The sequence below is a fragment of the Rhynchophorus ferrugineus genome, unplaced genomic scaffold (genome assembly GCF_030347505.1).
Source record: "Rhynchophorus ferrugineus isolate W39M unplaced genomic scaffold, kcgeb_rfMv2 rfM5, whole genome shotgun sequence".
NCBI lineage: Eukaryota > Metazoa > Arthropoda > Insecta > Coleoptera > Curculionidae > Rhynchophorus > Rhynchophorus ferrugineus.
The window spans coordinates 24,941,841-24,965,213 of NW_027472584.1; the positions used below are offsets into that span (position 1 = coordinate 24,941,841).

At 30.1% G+C, this 23,373-nt stretch overlaps 2 protein-coding genes across 18 annotated transcripts in view; one reads left to right on the forward strand and one right to left on the reverse strand.

Annotated features, from left to right (window-relative positions):
* Positions 1–23,373, reverse strand: part of LOC143197763 (uncharacterized) — a 55,369-nt gene that overhangs the window by 10,858 nt on the left and 21,138 nt on the right. For 12 of the 16 annotated variants that reach the window (XM_076406486.1, XM_076406488.1, XM_076406478.1 and 9 more), the window contains exons 1-3: positions 4,236–4,435; positions 1,926–2,091; positions 195–313 (exon numbers count right to left, since the gene is read on the reverse strand). The exons of 1 other annotated variant lie outside the window; for it this stretch is intronic. In XM_076406486.1, coding sequence (XP_076262601.1) covers positions 195–313; positions 1,926–2,091; positions 4,236–4,295 — 345 coding nt within the window. In that variant the 5' untranslated portion in view covers positions 4,296–4,435. Of the gene's footprint in view, positions 1–194; positions 314–1,925; positions 2,092–4,235; positions 4,436–23,373 lie in introns of those variants that run through there. 3 more of the 16 variants (XM_076406490.1, XM_076406482.1, XM_076406479.1) reach the window with 1 other exon arrangement.
* LOC143197766 (delta(24)-sterol reductase) lies at positions 11,364–18,148 on the forward strand. Of its 2 annotated transcripts, XM_076406494.1 has the most exons (7): positions 11,364–11,459; positions 11,516–11,752; positions 12,076–12,231; positions 12,511–12,999; positions 13,628–13,771; positions 16,589–16,965; positions 17,943–18,148. In XM_076406494.1, the coding sequence occupies exons 2-7, from the start codon at positions 11,564–11,566 to the stop codon at positions 18,094–18,096; spliced, it is 1,509 nt and encodes a 502-aa protein (XP_076262609.1). In that variant the 5' UTR covers positions 11,364–11,459; positions 11,516–11,563; the 3' UTR covers positions 18,097–18,148. The 2 variants fall into 2 exon arrangements, with proteins under 2 accessions (XP_076262609.1, XP_076262610.1); XM_076406495.1 differs by lacking the exon at positions 11,364–11,459 and having other exon boundaries at positions 11,627–11,752; positions 12,065–12,231.

Below are 23,373 nucleotides of genomic sequence, written 5' to 3' on the forward strand. Positions count from 1 at the left end.
TGAGTGGCTTTATTATGTGGTGGTCTATCTTATCTACACAATATAACGGAGAATCCCGCATATCTGAGGTTTCTTGGGGATTTAAGGGTAATGGTAGTCAGTAATACGTCTAATGGATACGTAATATAATATGGGAATTTGCGTGTGTTATTAAGAACGTCTACAAGCGTGCTGTGATAGGCTCTAAAACTTACCCTGGCTCTATCCACGCTCCCGTTCTCAGTGACTCCATCGCTTATTAGAAATTCATGATGACGATAAGCGAGATCAGGATACTTCTTTCTACGGGGCATTGCTGGTTCTTGTTTCGGAACTTAAAAAATTAAACCGTTTTTTACAATTTTATACTTTGTTTTACGTTTAAAACATCATCATGCAAATAATATTATTCTCGATCTACATTCTGGGGAAAAATATCCAGAAGTATTCATTTGTGTGTGGTGGTTTGCAACAGCAAAAAGTCACACGGTAATGTATTAAGTAAATATGATGCTTGGTCAACCACATTGTTAGTTTTTTATATATATATATATATATATATATATATATATATATATAATATTAATTCACCGAAAACTCCCTGTAACATTTTCAGTGATTCTACACATGAAACTTCGTTAAAATACAAAGTTTAAGTCAACAATTTTTTCTACTGTATTTTTGTCCCCTCAAAAACACAAAAGAGCAGATATCAACGCGTTGAGTGACAGGCCCTCTTGAAATCTCACAGTAACTGATACAGTGTTACTAATTCTAAAATAAATAATAAATAAATTCTGGATATTTTTTGCACAGTATGTATATTCGATTCGGTAACGTAATTTTTTCCACCATCGGAACATTTATCGATAAGGAATTCCCTTATTACACATTTTCCGAGAAAAATGGAGCATATTCATTCACGTAACACTTTCGGAAATATCCAGTTCACTGCATTTAACCAGTACGGAAAATTTATGACATTCCTCCCACTTCCCTTAGGGAATAATTCAATTCCTCTTGAATTAGTTAGGTTTAGGGATGGAATTTTCGACCGTTAACCATTATTTATCGTCGTTATGGCGGTAAAAGTATCGAAAAACGATTTTAGACTGAGTAAAATTGATATATAAATCAAGTTATTATTTAAAAATATGAAAAATGAATACTTTAAAATCATAATAGTTTGGATTTTTTTAGAATCTCTTGAAATTAAATATCGGCGATTTTAATCAATATTCCATTCAAAAATACTTATATTTTTATATTGTATGGATATTTTAATTAAAACGTAATAGAAAAGATATTATCTGATTTTTTTTTCGATATTAATGGTGATTAATGTAAGACAACAAATTCAATGATCAGTACTCAGTTTATATGTTATTTTTTTTGGAAATTATGTTATATAATATAAGAAGGGAGATAATTAAAATAATAAATTAAAAAAGATTAATTCTATTTGCTTTGAATTAATTAGATTTACTAGGGAAGTCAAAATGACAAAATCAAGATGTAACAATATGAAAATATAATGATACCATTTTATTTGTTTGCTCAGAGTTAATTAAATAATAAATATTAAGATTTTATTCGATTTTTCAAGTTTTATGTCTGAAAATTGAGAACTTTATGATATTACTCCATATTTTATGATGTAATAAACCGAACAGGAAATGAACGAGTCCGTAAGGTGTCTTAATGTCGCGTCTAGTCCCATTTCTATCAAAAAATTCTTGGTGCAGACATATAATGACGGATAATCTGGTCTGACTACCTTTTCATATATAGAAGCGGGTATTGAACGAAGAAAAATTCTGATTATGCCGATTGGAATATTAAATTAGAATAGCAGGTAAGGAACTAGGACCTTTCTACGAGGAGAACATTCTAAGTTCCTAGTATTTAACTGCGAATGAATCGTTCAAATACAATGCGATAGTTACCCGAATCCGTCTGAAACTCGTCATCGTTAGATGGCTTGGTGGTGACATCATTGACTCCACCAACTGCTGGCACCCCATTCGTTAACGGAGGTCTTCTGACTACTTCCTGGCGAGGCCCCGTATACTCATGCCATCGGTAAGTACTCCGATATTCGGAGTGCAACTGCTATAATTGAATGTAAAAAAACAGAGTCTCAGAGATAATCGAAATATTTTAATAAAAGGAAATTGAAAAAGTCACTTAAATTATTCATGAGGTGTGTTTCGCACGGGATGAAAAAGTTTTTCAATTTCTTTTTCTCATCATCAAGTTCGCACCATATATAATACATTTAACACAACTAAACTCCACTAAAAATATTATTTTATTTAACAAGAATGCGAATTAAGGTCTCCCCTTTGATTTAACCGCCAAAAGGACATTGCAAAATTAACACCTGTGACAATATTGTTTTAATTTGTATATTTGTATATAAAATATTGTTCGGCAATAAATAGATTATTTTTAAATTAAATTTAAATTGTGATTGTTTGTTGGTTTTCGGATTATTCTTTATAAAGGATGAATAGTAAGTAAAACTAGGAAGATTCACTATGTGTACACTCATAACAATGCATTGGTTTAATTTTATATAAATTTGTTATCAATATTTGTCGACACACCCATGTATACATATAATGGTTTTTTGGAAATGCCCATTGAAAAATGTCTAAAAACTATTGTTATATAATAGGAAGCTGTGGTAACAAATTTATATGACAAATATAACCAATTATGTGCCATATATTGAAATTTAAATATAGTTTTGTCGTCACTTGTCGTTTCTATAAAAATATTGTTCTTTATTTTTACTAAATAATAAATAATAATTTGTTTTTAAATTACTTATGGTCGATATGAATCTTGCTTGTCTTTTTTGGGTGCGTTTTCCAGTGATCTTTTTTTTATGGTAAAGGGTGAATAGTAATCAGAATATTAGGGTAATTCCAACTATAGATGGTGATTCACCATGTATACAGTCACAACAAACACAATAAAAATAATGTTGGTTTGTTTATATGTAAGTTGTTTATTAATATTTGTTGTTCTTCCCCCGTATGATGATGATTTTTGGAAATGTCATTTAAAAAATGTCGGAAACTATTTCTGTACAATAGGAAGTAGTCATAACAAATGTATATGATATATTACAACCAATTATGTGCTATATATAGAAGCTTAAATATAGTTTTGTGATTAATGGTTGTTTGTATAAAAATATTCTCTGTATATTTGATAATTAATAATAATAATTTGTTTTTAAATTAATTATGATCGATATGAATATTGCTTGTCTTTTATGGGTGTGTTTTTGAAGCGATTTTTTTTCGATAGAAGTTGAATATTAGGGTGGTTCATTATATACGAGTAAGTATGGATACATTCACAACAAACAAAATAAAAATAATGTTGGTTTGTTTATATGTAAGTTGTTTCTTAATATTTGTTGTTGTTCCCCCGTATGATAATGATTTTTGGAAATGTCATTTAAAAAATGTCGGAAACTATTTCTATACAATAGGAAGTAGTCATAACAAATGTATATGATATATTACAACCAATTATGTGCTATATATTGAAGCTTAAATATAGTTTTGTGATTAATGGTTGTTTGTATAAAAATATTCTCTGTATATTTGATAATTAATAATAATAATTTGTTTTTAAATTAATTATGATCGATATGAATATTACTTGTCTTTTGTGGGTGTGTTTTTGAAGCGATTTTTTTCGATAGAAGTTGAATATTAGTTTGGTTCATTATATACGAGTAAGTATGGATACATTCACAACAAACAAAATAAAAATAACGTTGGTTTGTTTATGTGTAAGTTGTTTGTCAATATTTGTTATGACGTTCCCCTGTATGATAATGATTTTTTGAAATGTCAATTGAAAACTGCCGGAAAACAATTTTTATATAACAGAATTGTGTCGTAACATATTTGTATGTCATGTCAATAAAATGTCCGACGTTACAAACAATTATGTGCTATACATCGAAGATGATACCGTGTCAACTGACATAAAGTCAATTTGCCGGTTTAAATATAGTTTTGCCGATTGGTTATCGTTGTTTTTTTCTTTGGAATTTCTTCAACGATTTTATGTGATATAATGAATTTTGTTTGTGCTCGTCAAGGATCTAACTACAAAATCGAGAAGCACTACTAAATCGAAGTGTCAGGGACGTAAGGTGATAATTACGAATTGATTAGGATACGGTGTAGAGAAACAAACACATAAATAAAGGTAAATGTAATCATTACCTTATCAACTGGCATTGCGGGGCACGTAGCTCTACACAAATTCCAAAATGAGCCAATCATGGGTTCCTAATGCTCTGTAACTGTGTCTTGTTTTAGCGATCGGCTTGCAGCCATAAAATATCAGACGGTGTTCGTGCTAGCTGAACGCTTTATAGGGGGACTTTGATGTTGGCAAATGTTAGGGTCTGCTCCTCTGTAACCGACATTACATGCCCCACCTTTTAAAGTGTACTATCTGTCCGTTCGACTTAACCAGACTTGTAGAGAGACCTCAAACTTGGTGAATCAATATTGAGGCGCCTGCTCTATATCGATGCAGGCCCGTACTAAGCCCCACATATGTCCTTATTGCCGGTAGTATAATTTTTTTTTCGTACACTTCCAAATATTATTTTTTATTTTTTTTAAAATATATTTTAAAGTCTCCTTTTACCAACTATGGGTTTATCTGAACGGCGCCTTAAGTTTAACGTAGGCTCCGAACCACGGTCCTCAACATTAAGCGCCTACCGACTGGCGAGTGATGAACTTTAGAAACTATCTCAGAAGACATCCGGTCTTACCCAGCCTGGTTACTGGCGTGACTGGGATCATTTTCCGTGTCGGATTTTACACTCTTGCCTAGAACATTCACAAATTTTAAACAATCACAAACATAAATTTACGACCATGCTCCAGCAGGATTCGAACCCGCGGCTATCGCAACAATAGGAGGAGCGTCCCATCGCCTTTACCACTGCGCCACCAAGCCGGCTCCAAATATTATTAAAAATCTTTTTACTTGAACTAACATTATTCACACTTTATATTTATTGTCATTTTTTTAATTCAATGTATATATAAGCTTTGGCATACAACAAAATTCTAATCTAAATAAAATAATTGAACACAAATGTTATCAAATATAATTTATTTTAACATTATAGTACATCCAAAAGCTACAGTTAATTATATTTAATTAAACAATAGTTTATAGGTTAGAGTTATAACCTCTTATCACTATTGTCATCAAGAATTTTGTATACGTCTGACAACCGGACGATTTTGACAGGCCCATTAGTTTACGCATTCAAACTAATCAGACAGCATTCTGTCTCTTTTTAACTCGGATAAAATTAGAAGGAAAATATTGTCTGATTCTGAAACGAATTTACAAATTGCGACAGGCAATACATTAAACATCTTGATGACGTATCTACAAAAAAACTTTGAATGCATATAATAACATTCAATTAATGATTTTGTTGTTCTAACATTAAAAAAAAAATTCAATCCCTATCGCAGCGCCGCCTACCGGATCCGATTATGAATCTAAATGATTATCGAATCCACATAAACACACACAAAAAATTACATCAAAATCGGTTGAAACCTTTAGAAGTTCAGTGACATATAAATATATATTTTATTATCCTCCCTTTTTATGATTATTTTTGATAACATTTCTCAAAAACTAATTTCAAAAAAGTTAGGAATATTTACCTAACTTGAAATTTCTTTTTGCAAGACTAGTGTAAAAAATTTCAGGAATTGAATCTTTTTACATAAAATTCTGTCAAGAAATAAAATTTTAATGTTTTTCATTCCTTTGTTTGTTCAATGAGTATTTATATAGTCAATTAATTTAATATAATAATCTGACGGATTTCAGTTTCTGAACAAAATTTACACCTGACAATCGATTCGATAATTGTGACATTTTCTAACTGATATACTTTGATAATAATGATAATATAGACGAGATAATTTGAATAACATATATACGTTTTTATTAAACTGTAAACGGAAATATCTGATTTAGGTTGCAAGGTAATATATTTATTAAACATTACGTCAAATGAAAAGTGTGGTTATAACCCCTTAATCAGTTTCTAAATATATACTAGAAACTGTTATTCTACTAGGGAAAACTACGTACGAGTAGATTTAACCCTTTTAGGAGAAGTTCTAGTTAAAACTTTTCCTACAACGACTACAAATTAATAATTAAGGAATTTATAATATATGGATATTTTTTGAAGCAAATTCTCTTTTGCTCTTCCTTCTCATTTTTCTCTTGTAATTCTTCATTGCTAATTAATCTCTGGAAAACACTTGCTTCACAGTTCATCAGTTCAAATCCTATGAAATATATTTTATACAAGTTCCTATAATCCTATAAGTTTTGGATCTCATCAGAAACTTTTTGGGACCTCTACAGGACATTTTATGCAACATCACCATATCTAACAACTGTCTCAAATATATTTGCCGGTTGAACTACTACTCACTTATAGTGATCTTTATCTATAATACAGGCGACATCAGCAGGAAAACTATTTGAGTTCCAAAAGAAGCCACAGGAAGTTCGTAACTGAGGCGTTTGAATTGTTATTTGACAAAAAGACGGTTAGACTGAGCTACAGTCCTTATAATTTATATATGCATTAAAATATATATTTTAATATCGATGCCAAAATTGATATAGAAAAAATTAAGAACCAAAAAGATAAAATAGATATTTTTTTCACAATAACAAAAGTTATTTCACTCAAAATGCTATAATTCACAAACTAATGATCCGACAGCTATCAAATTTATATACTCATCTTTTGAGGGTTAGGGCTAACTAAATTACATATGGATTTAAATCTAGTAACGCCATCTATGTGTCAGGCCGGGGTTTTTCAATTGACCTGTTATAGAGAAAAAAAATCCTGATAAAAAATATAAAATCAATGACCTGTTATATAGAAGGAAAATATGTTAATTCAAATATATATTACTTTGAGTTATGCATGAGCTTTTATAATAATAAAATAGATACAATAATGCGCCCTAATAATTAATTTAACATTCGTATAGATGACAATAAGATGTATAATGTCAACATCCTTTAGACTTAATAAAAATATCTATTTTTGGATTGAACAATTGAGTCAATCAAGCACTTTATATAAACAAAGAGGCAATATTAAAATGTTTTAATTTAAAAGTAGGATAGGATCAGATAGGGACAGAGTTTGATATAAATATATGGTGTCGGTGGATGCCATGTTGAAAGTACCTGGGATAGATGAGGGGAAATCTCTTTATTGCTCAGGTTATTAACACTGTTACCATGCGGATTTTTTCCTTTAGAACGGAAACCGGAAAATCCGGTCCTGATGAGGAATATGCGCCAGTTAGCTAGTAGATTTTTCCTTTCGGCAATTCCTTGTCTTCCATTACGCAACTCGTAGTCAACAGTGGCGCCATTCATAAATAATTTTTTCCTCTTTTATCTAGCAGACTAATCTATCCGAATATTCATCTTTCATTAGCTGATAAATCTTCCTAACCTTTTTTATTTTTTCCGGTACAATAAAAACCCTTTATCAGGTAAAAAGGATAGCCTAAAGCCTAAAGGTAAATGTCAGTTATTTATTATAAGGAAATCGTTTTACATACAACAGGAACAATTCTATACCGTTTATATTCAGACAAAAATTATAAAATTATTAATTGGTTAATATTTACTATCATAATGATGACTTGAAGAGTTTTGTTATGTATATACATATTAGTATCAGTTTTATTTCCTGTTTATTTTCTCGTCTGAGACAATGGGAATTCTACGAAGATTTCAATAACATGAAAAGTATGACTTAAAAATTATTACTCACGTAGGTTTTAAAATAAAAAAAAATCCTTTTGTTATAAAAGTCCAATATGTATTTTTTTAAAATCTATGAGTCTTTGGAAATTTCTCTATTGTTTTTCTTTTTTTTATAACTATTTTTAATCTTAAAAACTAATCTAAAAAAAGTTAGGAATATTTATCTTATTTCAAATCTCTTTTTACCAGGATATATTTAATATAAATAATTTCAAAAACTCATCCACTTTATGTGAAACTCTGTTAAGAAATATAATTTAAATGTTTTCCTCCGTTTCTTTGTTCAATCGGTATTTATATAATTTAATATCATATAATAATCTGACAACTATCACCGGTTTCAGTTTCTGAACAAAATTAACACCTGACAATCGACCCTATTCTTTCTAAATATAGAATAACAACATGGAAAAATAGTTTAGTAATTGATACATTTTTAAACTGATATATTTTTATAATAATGATGGACGAGATAATTTGAATAAGTAGACCTCTAGTTCGTATTAAATTGTCAAACCAAAATATCTTATTTAGGTTGCAAAGTAATAATATTTATTAAAAATTACGTCAAGTGAAAAGTTTTGTTATGTCTCTCTAATCAATTTCTAAATATATATTAGAATCTATTATTATCTTCTGTTTATTTTCCTCTTCTATACATTGGGAAAACTACGAATAGATCTCAGGGCATGAAAATTATAGAGCTAGAAAAACTGAATACCCACAACGGTCGGTGATGACTTTTATTTTTCGTATTTCTTTGGGAATAGTTTGGTGTAATAATAAAGGTTTTTTCTTCGTATGACAATTGACTCTAATTTTTTTTGCTTTCACTCATCTTTTCTAAACAAACAACAATGGAGAAAGTCTCGTGGGTTTTTTTTAATTTAAGTTTTTAATCACTCTTTTTTTAGCGCAAGGAATAATGAATTAAAGGTCTATAGCCTTATTTTTAATATCAGCGTTAACATTTGGTACTATAAACTGTAGTATATTAACGTAAAACTAAAACAAATGAAATAATTTTCAATTATTTTTTTTGTAGAAAACCAAACCTGGATTTGGACATATGAAATGGGGGAAAATTCGATTTTGCACCGTAAAAAGAATCAATTACGACTGGCATTAAACGTTGGAAATAAATGATTTTCGAGAGAGATAAGACGCAAGAAAGAAATCCAATATGTCAAATGTCATTTAGACAATTGATACGGTCAAAGATCGCTAGGCTATACATGAATTATTTTCTGAAATAATTAAATTTCCTTGTATTTTGACATTATTCGATAAGTTTTTTTTTCATTTTTAACTCATCGATATAATTTATCAATTTATTTGATCGCAAATTTGTTTTACAATTATTGATATTAATAACTGTCAAGTGGCGGTGAGATCTATCAAATGATATCTCGGCAACCATGGTCGTAGACTAATGACAGAATAATGTCATTACGTTATTCTGGTAATGATTAAAATCAATTAGTCTGATAAATATTATTAGTGGAACTTATATAAGAGGTCTGCCAATTAGTTTTATATTTATTTAATATAGGCAGAGACTAAATTAAATTATTAGTAATTGATTATGTGTAATACGAGGGTTATATTACTAGAAAAAACATTCTCATGTGGAAAGTATATATTATTCATCACCAGTTATTAGTATCGGAAGTCATAAAATGTTACCAGTGGAGTAAATGGTGACTACGAAAGTATGCTTTTGTGTTATGTCTTGACGAAATATCTTTTTTCTTCTCAGAATACTCTTTTATGATTAAATGAGTTGTAAAAATCACTTTTGTCCTGGTGACATCATTTGAACGACAGTTTTCTTAACATTTGTTGAGTTATTTCTTGTATGGTAAAGACATTTTTTATACAGTCCTCGTATATTTGTTATAATTACTGTTATTTATTATTCCCACTATCTTAATAAAATTGTCGTATTTTGGTATTTTTTTTGCACGTAACCAAAGCGTATTGTGAATTGTTTTCGCCTGGGCTTACTCGTAGATTAATAAAATAGATATTTTCATTGTGGTTCTTGTATTTAGTGTTGTATATCGCCATTTCTATTAACCGTGATAATTGAAATCTATTATTCTGCGAAATGTCAAGTAAACAAAAGCGTCGTATCTGTATTCAAGTTAAACCATCGATTTTACCACTAATGCTGTGACCACGTTATTATTTTTAGAATATATTTTCACTCGCTATTATATCTATTTCACAAATATCGATAAAAAAGCAATCGGAATGGCGAAATCGCTTAATGTATTTTAAAAATAATTTAAAACATTTTTTTCTGGTCTGATGGAATATTTATAAAGTCGCTAAATTCACTAAATGCTATAGACTGTAAAGTTTTTCGAAGAATTATTTAACTAAATTTGATGGAGCAAAAATAAATATTATAAATGACAATAGTTCATTACTGTTATGTATTGATAAATATAATGATAATTATATTTTCACTATTATGGGTAATGGCTATTGACCCAATGTTAATTGATATGGTTTTAGTGATACCATATATAGTAATAGGGCTGTCGGCCACCGATGAAAATATCGATATTTCCAATTATTAAAAAAATATCGATATATCGGAGAAAAAAAAATGTCCATATTTTTTGCAATACATATTAATAATTATAATAAAGAAAACTTAAGCCGACTTGGTAGTGCAGTGGTAAAGGCGATAGGACGGTCCTCCAACTGTTCCGATAGCTGCGGGTTTGAATCCTGCTGGGGCATGGTCGTAATGTATGTTTGTGATTGTTTAAAATTTGTGATTGTCCTAGGCAAGACCGACAAGGAAAATGATCCCAGTCATGCCAGTAACCAGGCTGGGTAAGACCGGATGTCTTCTGGGATGATTTCTAAGTTGGTCACTCGCCAGTCGGTAGGCTCAGTGCTGAGGACCGTGGTGTGGAGCCCACGTTAAACTGTAGGTCCAGTCCAGATAAACAAATAAATAAAACAGATAAAAAAGATTAAAAGGTTTATTAAAAATGACTAAATGTTTTTTTATAACGTTTAAGAAATATTTAATTTTTTTGAAGAAATATCGGTGAAAAATTTCGATGTTTTTTTGGTATCCCGATATTGTAGTGTGTAGTATTTTTTTACAGTGAAATGTATATATTATATATTAAGCACAAGTAAAATGATTAAAAATATTTGAATTATTATTGTGTATTATTTGGATATTACCCATATTACTGTGCTTGACATGACAGATGTCAGTGTCAAATCTCCGAAGGTAAGACATTTTGAATGATGTTGAAAAATATCGTTATTAAATCATAATATCGATGAAGTTATATGTGAAATTAACCACCATAATTTCCATAAATTACAGAAATTACTTTACTATCTCAATAGCGTTATCAAAACGACAGGTGTACTACCACATAAAGTAAAAATCTTCAATTAAACAAGAAAAGTTTATCAAAATAATCTCGGTACTTAAAGATATTAATAGATATACACGTGGATTTTGTTTGAATGATTGTGAAAATCGAAAATATAATCATTACCATTGAAGCTGTTCGTTATCACAAATATCCACGCCACTGTTTCGGACGGTATCTGAATATAAAACTCGTTAGATAATTTGATGCATTAGGAAGCTTTCTTTTAGGTTAAATGGTTTATGCGTGTGTCGGTATAATCGTAAATTAAGAAAAAAATGGATCAAAACTGTGACAGTTTATCTGAGTACGTTTTAATTCATTACCGATGGGTATTTGTTTGTTTGTTCCTGTTACCTTTGTCGTTTTTATACGACTTGTGGTTGTACTTCCGAAATTGGGTCGTGTTTCAATTGATCAGTGCCCCCAAACAACACGACAACAAAGTTAAATTCGTCCAGAAGCAGGTAAGATGTGATTTTAATTGAATTAACAACAAAACAATGGGTTTTAATTGAATTATGCATGACTTTAATATTCCTATCATTTTTATTTCTTTCCTTCGAATCTGGTGTTTATAAACCGTTAAAACTGACATATTTATAAGTACAGCTACTTTATTGATAATATTAATTATGAAATATTTTCTTTCATTAAAATTTAACTTATACCAGTGCAGTGGTGTAGTTATGTTTTCGTATTTGTATATATTATATGGTTTTAGTGAAAAATTGTTCTAATTTCCTTGGTAATTTTTGATTAACAGTCAAATATATTAGCCTTATTGTAGATTCGGGATTGGGTAGCTAATGGAAAGAAAACCCAGATGTGTACAGCTAGACCTGGATGGCAAACAGTTTGTTTTAGGGTACCACGTTACAAAAATACCATGAGAAACATCAAAGTAAACTTGGTTGACATTTTAGAAGTAGACACGACTAGAAAGGTACAGGTTTTATAATTTATTTCACCCTTTACACCTTGGCCATCATTTTTAAAGTGATTTTATTTCAACTTTTGAGTTAATTTTGGTAGTAAATACATCCGAGGTTTAACTCTCCTTTCTGACAGATATTTTGAGTAACATGAACAATTCTTTCGAGTAACATGAACAATTCTTTCGACTTGAACTGAATGACTTGATACATTTTTATTAATATTGAAGCTCACTTTTTGAGAGATGATTCCTAACATGTTATTACTGAATCTGATTATTTCGTTTTAGATTGTACGAGTTGAACCTCTGGTAACGATGGGTCAGTTGACAGCTACGTTAAATCCACTGGGTTGGACTATACCAGTTTTACCGGAAATCGATGACCTCACTGTTGGAGGATTGGTCATGGGCACTGGTATCGAATCAAGCTCGCACAAGTATGGATTATTCCAACACATCTGTGTATCGTACGAACTCGTCTTGAGTGATGGGTCTCTAGTTAAATGCTCGAAAAACGAAAATCCCGAATTATTCTATTCGATACCCTGGTCCTATGGGACTTTAGGTTTCCTTACTGCCGTAGAGATTAGACTTATACCAGCCAAAAGATATGTTAAACTAACCTATAAACCATTAAAAGGAGGCGATAATATTGCGAAGGAATTCACGACAGCCAGTTCCAATTTAAATAACGAATTTGTTGAGGGCTTGGCTTATAGTGAAGATGAAGCTGTATTAATGACTGGGGTTCAAACCAATGATGTTGAAGCGAATAAAGTAAGAAATTATTTTAAAATAAATACCAACAAGTCCACGTACTTATAACTATCTAAATAATAGGTTGGGGGAAAAAGTAATTTCAGCTTTTCTCATGTTTTTCACAGAGTCATATAAATTTCAAACCGTAATACCATCTCTATTGAACTGGGATGTTTTATGTCACATGGTGAAAGAATCCAATCTTCCTCAATCTTTACCTAATCACTAAATATGTGTGTGTGCTCTAGTGTTGTAGTGATAGATGGATTGTTACCTTTCAAACGCGCTATAATACGGCTTCACATAATAAATATTACTAGATATATGAGACTAAAGTTGGGAAAAAAGTTAAAGCCTCGTATGTTATATCTAATACTATTTATTCTATGAAGCCATATATTAGCTTATATTATCTATATATATATATATATATATATATATATATATATATATATATATATATATATATATATGTGTGTGTGTGTGTGTGTGTGTGTGTGTGTGTTTGTGTGTGTGTGTGATTGAACCATAACAGTATTGAAAATATTAAATTAATAATATTTTATCACGCAAAGAAAAGGAAAAACGTAAATTTTCTTTAGATTTCATCTAATCAGCGTTACCAAAATGTGTGTTATTATTTTAGTTAAACGAAATCGGGAAATGGTACAAGCCGTGGTTTTTCATCCATGTCAGGGATATGTTAAAGAGAAACGAAGACGTAGTTGAATATATCCCTTTAAGAGATTATTACCACCGACATACGAGATCGATTTTTTGGGAACTACAAGTAAGTTTGGACCGTAAATTCCGATGAATTTTTGAGACAGATAAGAGAATATCGTAAAATATTTCTGAACCAATTTAGTAAATGTATCTGTACACTCGACTTTTAATAGAGGGAAAAAAGTATCATTACTTACAGATATAATATTGATTTGATTTTGATTGTTAAATTGCTTTTAAAAAGAATTTTTTTAGTATCTTTAAATAGGCGTTAATTAATGTTATATGACATTTTTAAAAATAATAACTGGGTTAGGTGTCATTTAAACTTGACTAATTATCGTAACTTAATTTTTAGATTAAATAATGGGGATTCTTTGTCAATATCTTCGCTTTTTTGTTTATTAATACATCTTAGGTTGTTATTTTAATCACTATAATTGTTTCTCAATTAAAAACGTTGGCTAGAATAATATTACAGAGGAGTTAGATTATTTGTTGTTCTTTATTAAGATGATCTGGTCTAGTATCCCCATCTTAATGGAAGTTGCTGTTTCTGTTACTGTTCCAAACTGGATTTCTAGCAGTATGGTCACTATTTTCTTCTTTTCATAATTTTCTCTTGATACTAATGTTTTGTTTCTTCTTTGTATTTATCATTATCGTCCATTAAATATATGCCCTCTTGACTTATTCGCATTTTAACTTAATTTTTCTGTAGTATTGTTTACAGAATTGTTTTTATTATGTTGGTAGGCACTGTTAATGATCAATTGTTGTTTTCTTAGCTTTATTCTACTCCCAGATTGATTTTTTTCTTTAGTAGCACATTTTCTCCCTACTTCTGTGTATCTTTCTTTCTTTCTCCCATGTCCTCTCTATTTGTCGGTATTTCGATCATATTCCTCAATTTATTTTCTTTTCTCTTTTTGTTTTTAGTTAATATTCTTCATTTTTGTGGCAAAAATGTATGTCATAAAAACCAATATTTTTTATACGTCAATTTGTCCAACTGTACCACAATTTGGATACTATTTTATGGTATTTCACACAATTATATATAGTACGGAGAATTTTAAAGTACCATGACATTATAAACGGTACTATTTTTCGGTTTCGGTTTGAATTAAATACACTTTTTTTCTATCTTATTCTCGATTATTAGAATGTCCTCCATATTAACATGACTTAACTTCACGTGAACAGACGTATCGTAATGATTTAGATGATCCGATTTATAATACCCGACAAATATTTTACGCTGCAATAATAACTGAATGAGCGATAATAAAATTGTCATTAAATTTGACGTTTATTTACGAGACCAATTTTAATTTCCGGTTATAAGAGTCGTCAAGAGTAGGGAGTCTAGTAACTTGCTACTGACGCCAGAGGACATTAGAACTCACTAGGTGGGTATTGAAATTTTCATTAGACTTTTAAGGAAGTCTGTTTATCTAGACGATAGTGATAGTATGACGCATTATTCTTAATGAATAGACATTTTACTCGCAGACAGACCTTCTCAGAAGCACAAAACTTATTTTCTACATTAATTTTCTCTTTTTACAAGATAAAACAAAATGGGAATTAATTTTAAATGTATTAGATAGAATAAGTGTTGTAATTTTAATATTTTTTGACATTAAAAATGTATTTATTGTCTCGAAAATCGCTTGGAAACTGTTCATTCGTCAACCGCTAGCTGAGCTCTCTGAAGGTTCTTTCAAAGTTTGAGTTGGGCTTTCCTCCAATGAGCCTTGCAATTGGTCTTTATTCGCTTTACAGGTCGTACCATATTACAAATATTCCATGAGAAACCTCAACGTAAAGTTGGTTGATATTTTAGATGTAGATACGACTAGAAAGGTATAGGTTTTATGATTTTTTTCATCATATACAGCATGACCATCATCTTTAAAGTGATTTTATTTCAACTTTTGAGTAACTTTGGAAGTAAACACATTCGAGGTCTAACTCTTTTTTAGATATTTTGAGCAACATGAGCAATTTTCACGACTTAAACTGAATGACTTATTTTTTTTTATATAAAGCTCACTTCTTTGAGAGATGATTCCTAAATAATATCACCTTTTGTCATTGAAGTTGATTCTTTTGTTTTAGATTGTATGAGTTGGATTGTACGAACAAAATGGGAATTAATTTGAAATTATTTGTATTAGATAGAATATCTTTGGTGATTTTAATACTTTAAAAATGCATTTATTGCGAAAAATTGATACAACATGGCGATACCGATTAATTTTCGCACTTTTTGTATATTTTCTGGCGCATATCTGAAAATAGTCTGGAACAGTTCATTCATCAACAGCTAAGCTGTCTGAAGGTATTTTGAGAGTTTGAGTTGGGTTTTCCTCCAATGAATATTATTATGAACAAGTATTATTTTATTTGGAGAAATATCGAATCTATCGAATTTAACAGTTAGTGTAGGTGGTTTTTAGACACTTTCGCCAATAAAGCAATCACCTAATGGGTTCATATGCTTCGAAGACATTGAATATATGTTATTATTGATAAAGATGTTTAACAGCAGTGATATAAATTCGATATAATTGAATAACTTAATCATGGAAAATACTATATTGATTGATATACAACCCTCAAAGAACCGTGAATCTTTGGTTCTTATTAGTTATAAGTCATCCAAAGCTTTTAAATAAGAGATGGGAAATATGTCCGACATTTTTGACGTGCGATTCAAATTCTGGAAAAAAAGACTTTAAAATTAATTCACATTCATTATATTCTCAGTGAAAAATAAGTATTACACGTTCCTGATATATTGAATCTAATACAAAAGCATATTTTCCAGCAGAATTGTCGAGAAACTAATATTCCCTCGCTTGTGTATTTTTAGGATATAATTCCGTTCGGGAATAACTTCCTTTTTAGAATATTTTTCGGTTGGATGATGCCACCAAAGATATCCCTACTGAAACTCACTCAAACAGAAGCTATTAAGAAGCTATACGAAAACAATCACGTGCTGCAGGATATGCTTGTACCAATAGAAACGTTTAAGGACAGCATTAAATTATTTAGAGATACCTTTAATGTGTATCCGCTCTGGTTGTGTCCGTTTAATTTACCGAATAATCCGGGAATGCTTCGAGCCAAAGATAGTCAAGAAACGTTGTACGTTGATATCGGCTTATATGGCGTGCCGAGAGAAAAATCATTCAAACCCAAGGAGAGTATGAGAAAAATCGAAAAATATGTTACTGACGTTCAAGGGTAAGTAATTAGTAAATAGTTAAATGTACCAATTAAATTCTGGAACGTATGGGCATTAATGCAAAAGCACTTATTTTCCTTCAAAATTATTTTATATTTACGCACACCAGGTTTGTGACTTGGTTCAGTTTTTCACCCAGAAAAATGACATAAGATCATTGATCAAAACGGTATGTTTACCATTGATTACCTTTCATTTACACCCATTCAAAAGCAAAATTTGCCAAAGAGTTTTTCGCAAGAACCTGAACAAATCTTACTTTGACTGATTGATTGATTGAAGCTACAAAAGAAAACCTTTTGAAGATCATGTTTAAATCAGTCTAGGCCATCCATTATTATAATTATATAGGATTGGATTACTTTTTTCTATCCTCAGAGCTAAAATTATCATGTCAGTAAAGTGTTTTCATTGATCGATTGAAGCTACAACAGAAAATTTACTGATGATCATGTTTAAATTAATCTACATCATCAAACATTGTGATGATATAGGATAGGATGACTTTTTTCAATGAGAAGATTTTTTCAACCCAGAGCCAAAATTATCATTGCAGTCAGGCGTTTTGATTGATTGATTGAAGTTACAAAAGAAAACGTACTGAAGATCATGTTTAAATCAATCTATGTCATCTATTATTATAATGACATAGGATTGGATTACTTTTTTCTATCCCCAGAGCTAAAATTATTATTTCAGTAAAGCGTTTTCATTGATCGATTGAAGCTACAAAAGAAAATTTACTGAATATCATCATTTATATCAATCTAAGCTATCAATCATTATGATAAACTGCGATTGAATGACTTTTAGAGTTAAAATTATCATTTCAGTAAGACGTTTTGATTAAATGATTTATTGACAAACAAGAGAAAGCGAAATTACTTTTTCGCCAACCTATTACTTTTGTTTAATTTTTTCCGTTTTTAAATATTGTCATTCTCATTGTCAAGAAACAACTTTTGGTTTTTTTTAGATTTCAAATGTTATACGCTGATACTTATATGACCCGAGAAGAGTTCAGGAAAATGTTCGATCATACCCTGTACGATAAACTGCGAACAAAACTAGAATGCAAAGAGGCCTTTCCGGAAGTGTACGATAAGGTTTCAAGAGCCGCAAGATCTTAATTCACCTTGTTTGTTCAACTATACGTAATAAATAAACTGTGTTGTCTTAAAATGATTGTTTTAATTCATTTATTTCCATACCAGAATAATTACGATTAATGTATAATGGATAATAGCATTACTTATACATCCCACATCCTGGAGGCCAGTAAAAAAAATAAAATTCTTTCGAAATTCTTTCCTTAAATATCAGTGAGGGCGGACTCTCGGGTATTGATTTAATTTGAGATCATTTTTTTATGGAACTCAATCAAAACAAGCACAAAAGAGAATGAGAAACTATTGATATTTCCTTTTCCCGGTGTATTTCTTCATTCTTGACGTATCATGATGCATTCAGGGTTATTCCCAGTAGTTTTATTTATATACGGATCTAAATAATTATAATGTTTTTTTTCTGACAATAAATTAAAATTGTTCTGTTCTCTTTATATTCATGCTGTGATGTTTATTACGTGAGAAACATTGATTAGCTTGCTAATTTATTAAACAGTTGCTCTTGATCGTAAAATGATCTATTAACGTGTCCTGTTCGACGAAAATATTTTTAACTGATTCCCATAATATTCTGTCCCGCTAATTGTAAAAAATAACCCCCTTTCCATGTAACCCGAAACCTGTTAACGCTTTAATTAGCTTTCCCTTCGTAATTTTATAGCTGGAAACCCGTTCTCAAGTAATATTTGGGTGAGAATCGAAAGCATAAGTTAATTTGGCCATGATATTAACAACATTTCGTAATTTCGGGATAATTGCTTCTCCGGAATATTATTTTGTTGTAATATGGGGAGATCATGTCAAGAAATAACATAAAGTTTAACAATTATAGGTTTGGAATTAATTTTGATGGATTTATAATTGATGACGTAACTTTTCATAGTCATACAGACATCACAGTCAAAACATCAAGAAGAAACTGAAGCTCCCACTGAGTGATAGTGTCAGGTGGTAGTCGTTAAAATAATATTGTAAATATATAAATAGGTTTAGGTAGGTATTAAGCTAAATTGTGTGTATATAGTAGAATATAAAGTGTAGTATACGTGTAGTAGGTAGATAAAATAAGGTTTTTGATTTGTTTTATTTAGTTATTACAAGGATTTTTATGTACATATTTTACTTTAAAACGTTTTTTTGTATTAGGTATCTAACTTGGATTATTTTTTAAGTCGGTTCAATTTTTGTTAATATTTTATTTTTCTCTTTTTAGTATTAGATAATTATTCAATAAATTACGCAGTTATTTTATTAAGTATTATAATGGGTAGGCCAAGTAAAGGTCTAAGACGTATGAGGAGAAATAGGAATAATGAAACAGTGATTGAAAATAAGAAACCCTTGAGGCCTCAGTGTCCACTACCTAGTCTAGGTGATTTGATAAATGTTTCAACCAAACTTGAATAACAAAAAGTTGTTGCCCCCGTCGGGTTGAACGCTCTAACCATTACACCATAGAAGCAGTTGCCTGCAATATTTCTACGACTACTCATATGATTTGGTTAGTGTTTAAAAGGCAAACTGAATGGTTTTTACACTGAAGTACTTCCGAATTTCCGTCACATCAGTTTAGCAATAACGTTATACACAAATATCTGATCATTTTATATAAAAAAAGTATGTGAAAACTTTGTACATGGCTTTGAAATTTCATGGTTTTGCCTCGATTTCTCCCTTCCCCCTACAGATCCTGACTTGGTTCCAATGGGACCACTTTGGATGTGCACTCTTTCAAATAAAAAAAGAATTTTGAATATAGATCCATAAGTGACGGAGAAATCCGCGAATATGCATTAAAAAATAAAAATATACAGCCGAACACAGAATCTCCTCCTTTTTTGAAGTCGCTTAATAAAAATACAGAGATAAGTTGCTACTTAGTTGTTCAAAAATCATACCAAAAACCGATGCTAACACCTTCTTGGTTGATTTATGAGCACGAATTGTTTAGCATCTGAAATAATAGGGTCATACAATTTCTGTTTGCTTATTCTAATGGTGATTCTCTTGTTTTAATTTAGCATTATGGTGGAAGAAATATCATCCACAGCAATAGAATACTTTTAATTCTTTTAAAAATAATTTTCTTGTAATATATATTTTTTACAATTCTTTTTGTTATAATTATAATACTTGAAAATTTGAATTCTCCACCTAAACCCGCTGTAGCAGATATATAATGAGTGTTAAGGTTTTCTTGATAATAGTGTTAACAACAAAAAGTAGGAACTAAGAAGTTCTTGGTAATTCATAACTAAAAAGCTGTATATAGAAATATATTAAGTTATATATTAAGTTATATAGGATATATAACTTAATAAATATTTTACAAGTATGGCTTGAAGATTAAATGTATGTGAATATTATATTTAAAAAAACGACAATGTAAAAAATAATCTAGAGAAACTGAAAAGAATGATCGGAATAATATTTGTGAACGGAAATGTCAAATTAACAAAACTGTTAGCGATTATCCGTTAGTTTAAACGATTAGTAATAAAAGAACAAACACGAGTAAAGACACACAGGTGTTTGTTGAGATTTTTCGAATAGAGCATAAATAAACACACCTCCCAATGAGTAAATATCCACTGGACGATATATTTCAAAAGTCCACAAACCGATTTACTACTGTAAATGTCTTTCAAGGACAACGTTAGGGACAAGGCAGGTAAAAAAGGCATTCGTCTAACATATTTCAGTCTTTCTTCCTACTAATTCAAAGTCGGAGGTTCTATATTCCCCTTATATCCGCCCTTTTTTTCTAGTTTTAGTTTTCTCCGTATGTTCTTTCCCTTTTCGAAAATATAAAGAAAAAGTTTTGAATAAAGCCGTCCACATTTAGATTATCGTTTTACAACTATTTAAGACATTAATCTTAATGTATTCAACTGACAAACTCCGTTTACAATGTAATGTTTTCTTTTGTTATTTGCCGGTTCTTCCTTCTCAATTAGACTTCCTCATTTCTCAGGTAATTTCTATCAAAACTTTTGTTCATTCATTCAATGCTTCATTGATTGTTCATTCATATTCATATATATATTATAAAAATTAAGTTTGTTAAAGGGTTGTCGTTAAAAAGTACGACGAAGTATATATATATATATATATATATATATATATATACAAATATAAACAAATGTATAAACAAAATTAAGATAAACTGCTATTTGAAAAACATCATCTTGTGTTCTTAACATTATGATTAACATTTTGGTCATCAAACATGTCGCCATATGACTGATCTTTAAAAGCACAATTTTGCCGATCATGATATGGTATTAAGTGACTTTTTTTCTGACTGAAACTACAAAGGAAAATATGTTGAAGATCATGTTTAAATCAATTTAGGATATCAATTATTTCAAATTCTAGTAAAGCGTTTTGATAGATTGAAGCTAAAGAAGACAAAATACTGAAGATCACGTTTAAATCAAACTACGACATCAAAGTACATCATGTTATGACATTGGACGACTTTTTTTCTATGGACAGTGGTAAAATTATCATTTCAATAAGGTGTTTTGATTGATTGATTGAAGTTACAGAAGATAATTTACTGAAGATCATGTTTAAAGCAATCAAACTACGTCATTCATTATGATGATATGGAATTGACTGTTTTTTTTCGATACCCAGAGCTAAAATTATCATTTCAGTAAGATGTATTGATTGATTGATTGAAGCTATAAAAGAAAATACACTGAAAATCATGTTTAAATCAATCTAAATCATCAGTCATTAAGATGCTATCATATTGGATGGCATTTTGATTGATTGATGAAAGTTACGAAACAAAATGAATTGAAAATCAAATTTAAATCAATCTACGCCATCAAGTATTATAATGCTACGAGATTTGATGACCTTTTCTACCACTAGAGCTAAAATTATCGCTTTAGTGAGGCGTTTTGATTGATTGATTGGAGCTAGAAAAGAAAATTTACTGAAGATCATGGTTAAATCAATCTATATCATCATTAATTATGATGCTATCATATTGGATGACTTTCTTTCTATCCCCAGAGCTAAGATTATCATTTCAGCAAGGCGTTTTGACTGATTGATTAAAGCTACAAAAGGAAATGTACTGAAAATCATATTTAAATTAATCTACACCATCAAGCATTATGATGTTATGAGATTTGATGACTTTTTTCTACCACCAGAGCTAAAATTATCACTTTAGTAAGGCGTTTTGATTGATCGATTGGAGCTAGGAAAGAAAATTTACTGAAGATCATGGTTAAATCAATCTATATCATCATTCATTATGATGCTATCATATTGGATGACTTTCATTCTATCCCCAGAGCTAAGATTATCATTTCAGCAAGGCGTTTTGACTGATTGATTAAAGCTACGAAAGGAAATGTACTGAAAATCATATTTAAATTAATCTACGCCATCAAGCATTATGATGTTATGAGATTTGATGATATTTTTCTACCACCAGAGCTAAATTTATCACTTCAGTAAGGCGCTTTGATTGATTGATTGGAGCTAGAAAAGAAAATTTACTGAAAATCATGTTTAAATCAATCAATCTACGTCATTCATAATTATGATGATATGGAATTGGATGTTTTTCTTTCTATCACCAGAGATAAAATTATCATATCAGTAAGTTGTTTTGATTGATTGATTGAAGCTACAAAGGAATATTTACCGAAAATTGTGTTTAAATATAACATAACAAGTCTACAACATATTTGAATCAAAACAACGTTCTTCATATAGTTTTCATGATCAGGCCATTGGATAAAGTTGTTTGACATTGATGTATCTTTTGATTTACATACAAATTTGTAATCTTGTAATGCTAAACAAACTTTTCTATTTAAAGAGCTTCAGGATATGTGTTATTAAAAGCCTGATATATGTATTAAAAATCTGATGACTATGTATATTAAACAGAAAGGACTTATACTATATTCATTTGAAGTTTATTACAAATAAAAGCGTTATTGGGCACAGTACACGTATTGCATCATAAAGCGGTAGAGGTAATTAAAACTCAATAAAGGCCATTTGTTCGACAGACTTGCGTTGCATTAGAAATGCAAGCTTCCGCAAACTGTGCATCGGCATGGAGAATGAATAATCAAATAATCATTTAAAAGTCTTCGCAATTAACTGTAATTAGCACTTTCCTTGATTTTTAAACGCTGCAATTAGGACATCGACACAAAAAAACGCGTTAATTGCTTATGCACTTGTCACTTTATATATCGCGTCTATAAAACAATTTATAACAATAATTACCCAATTATATAT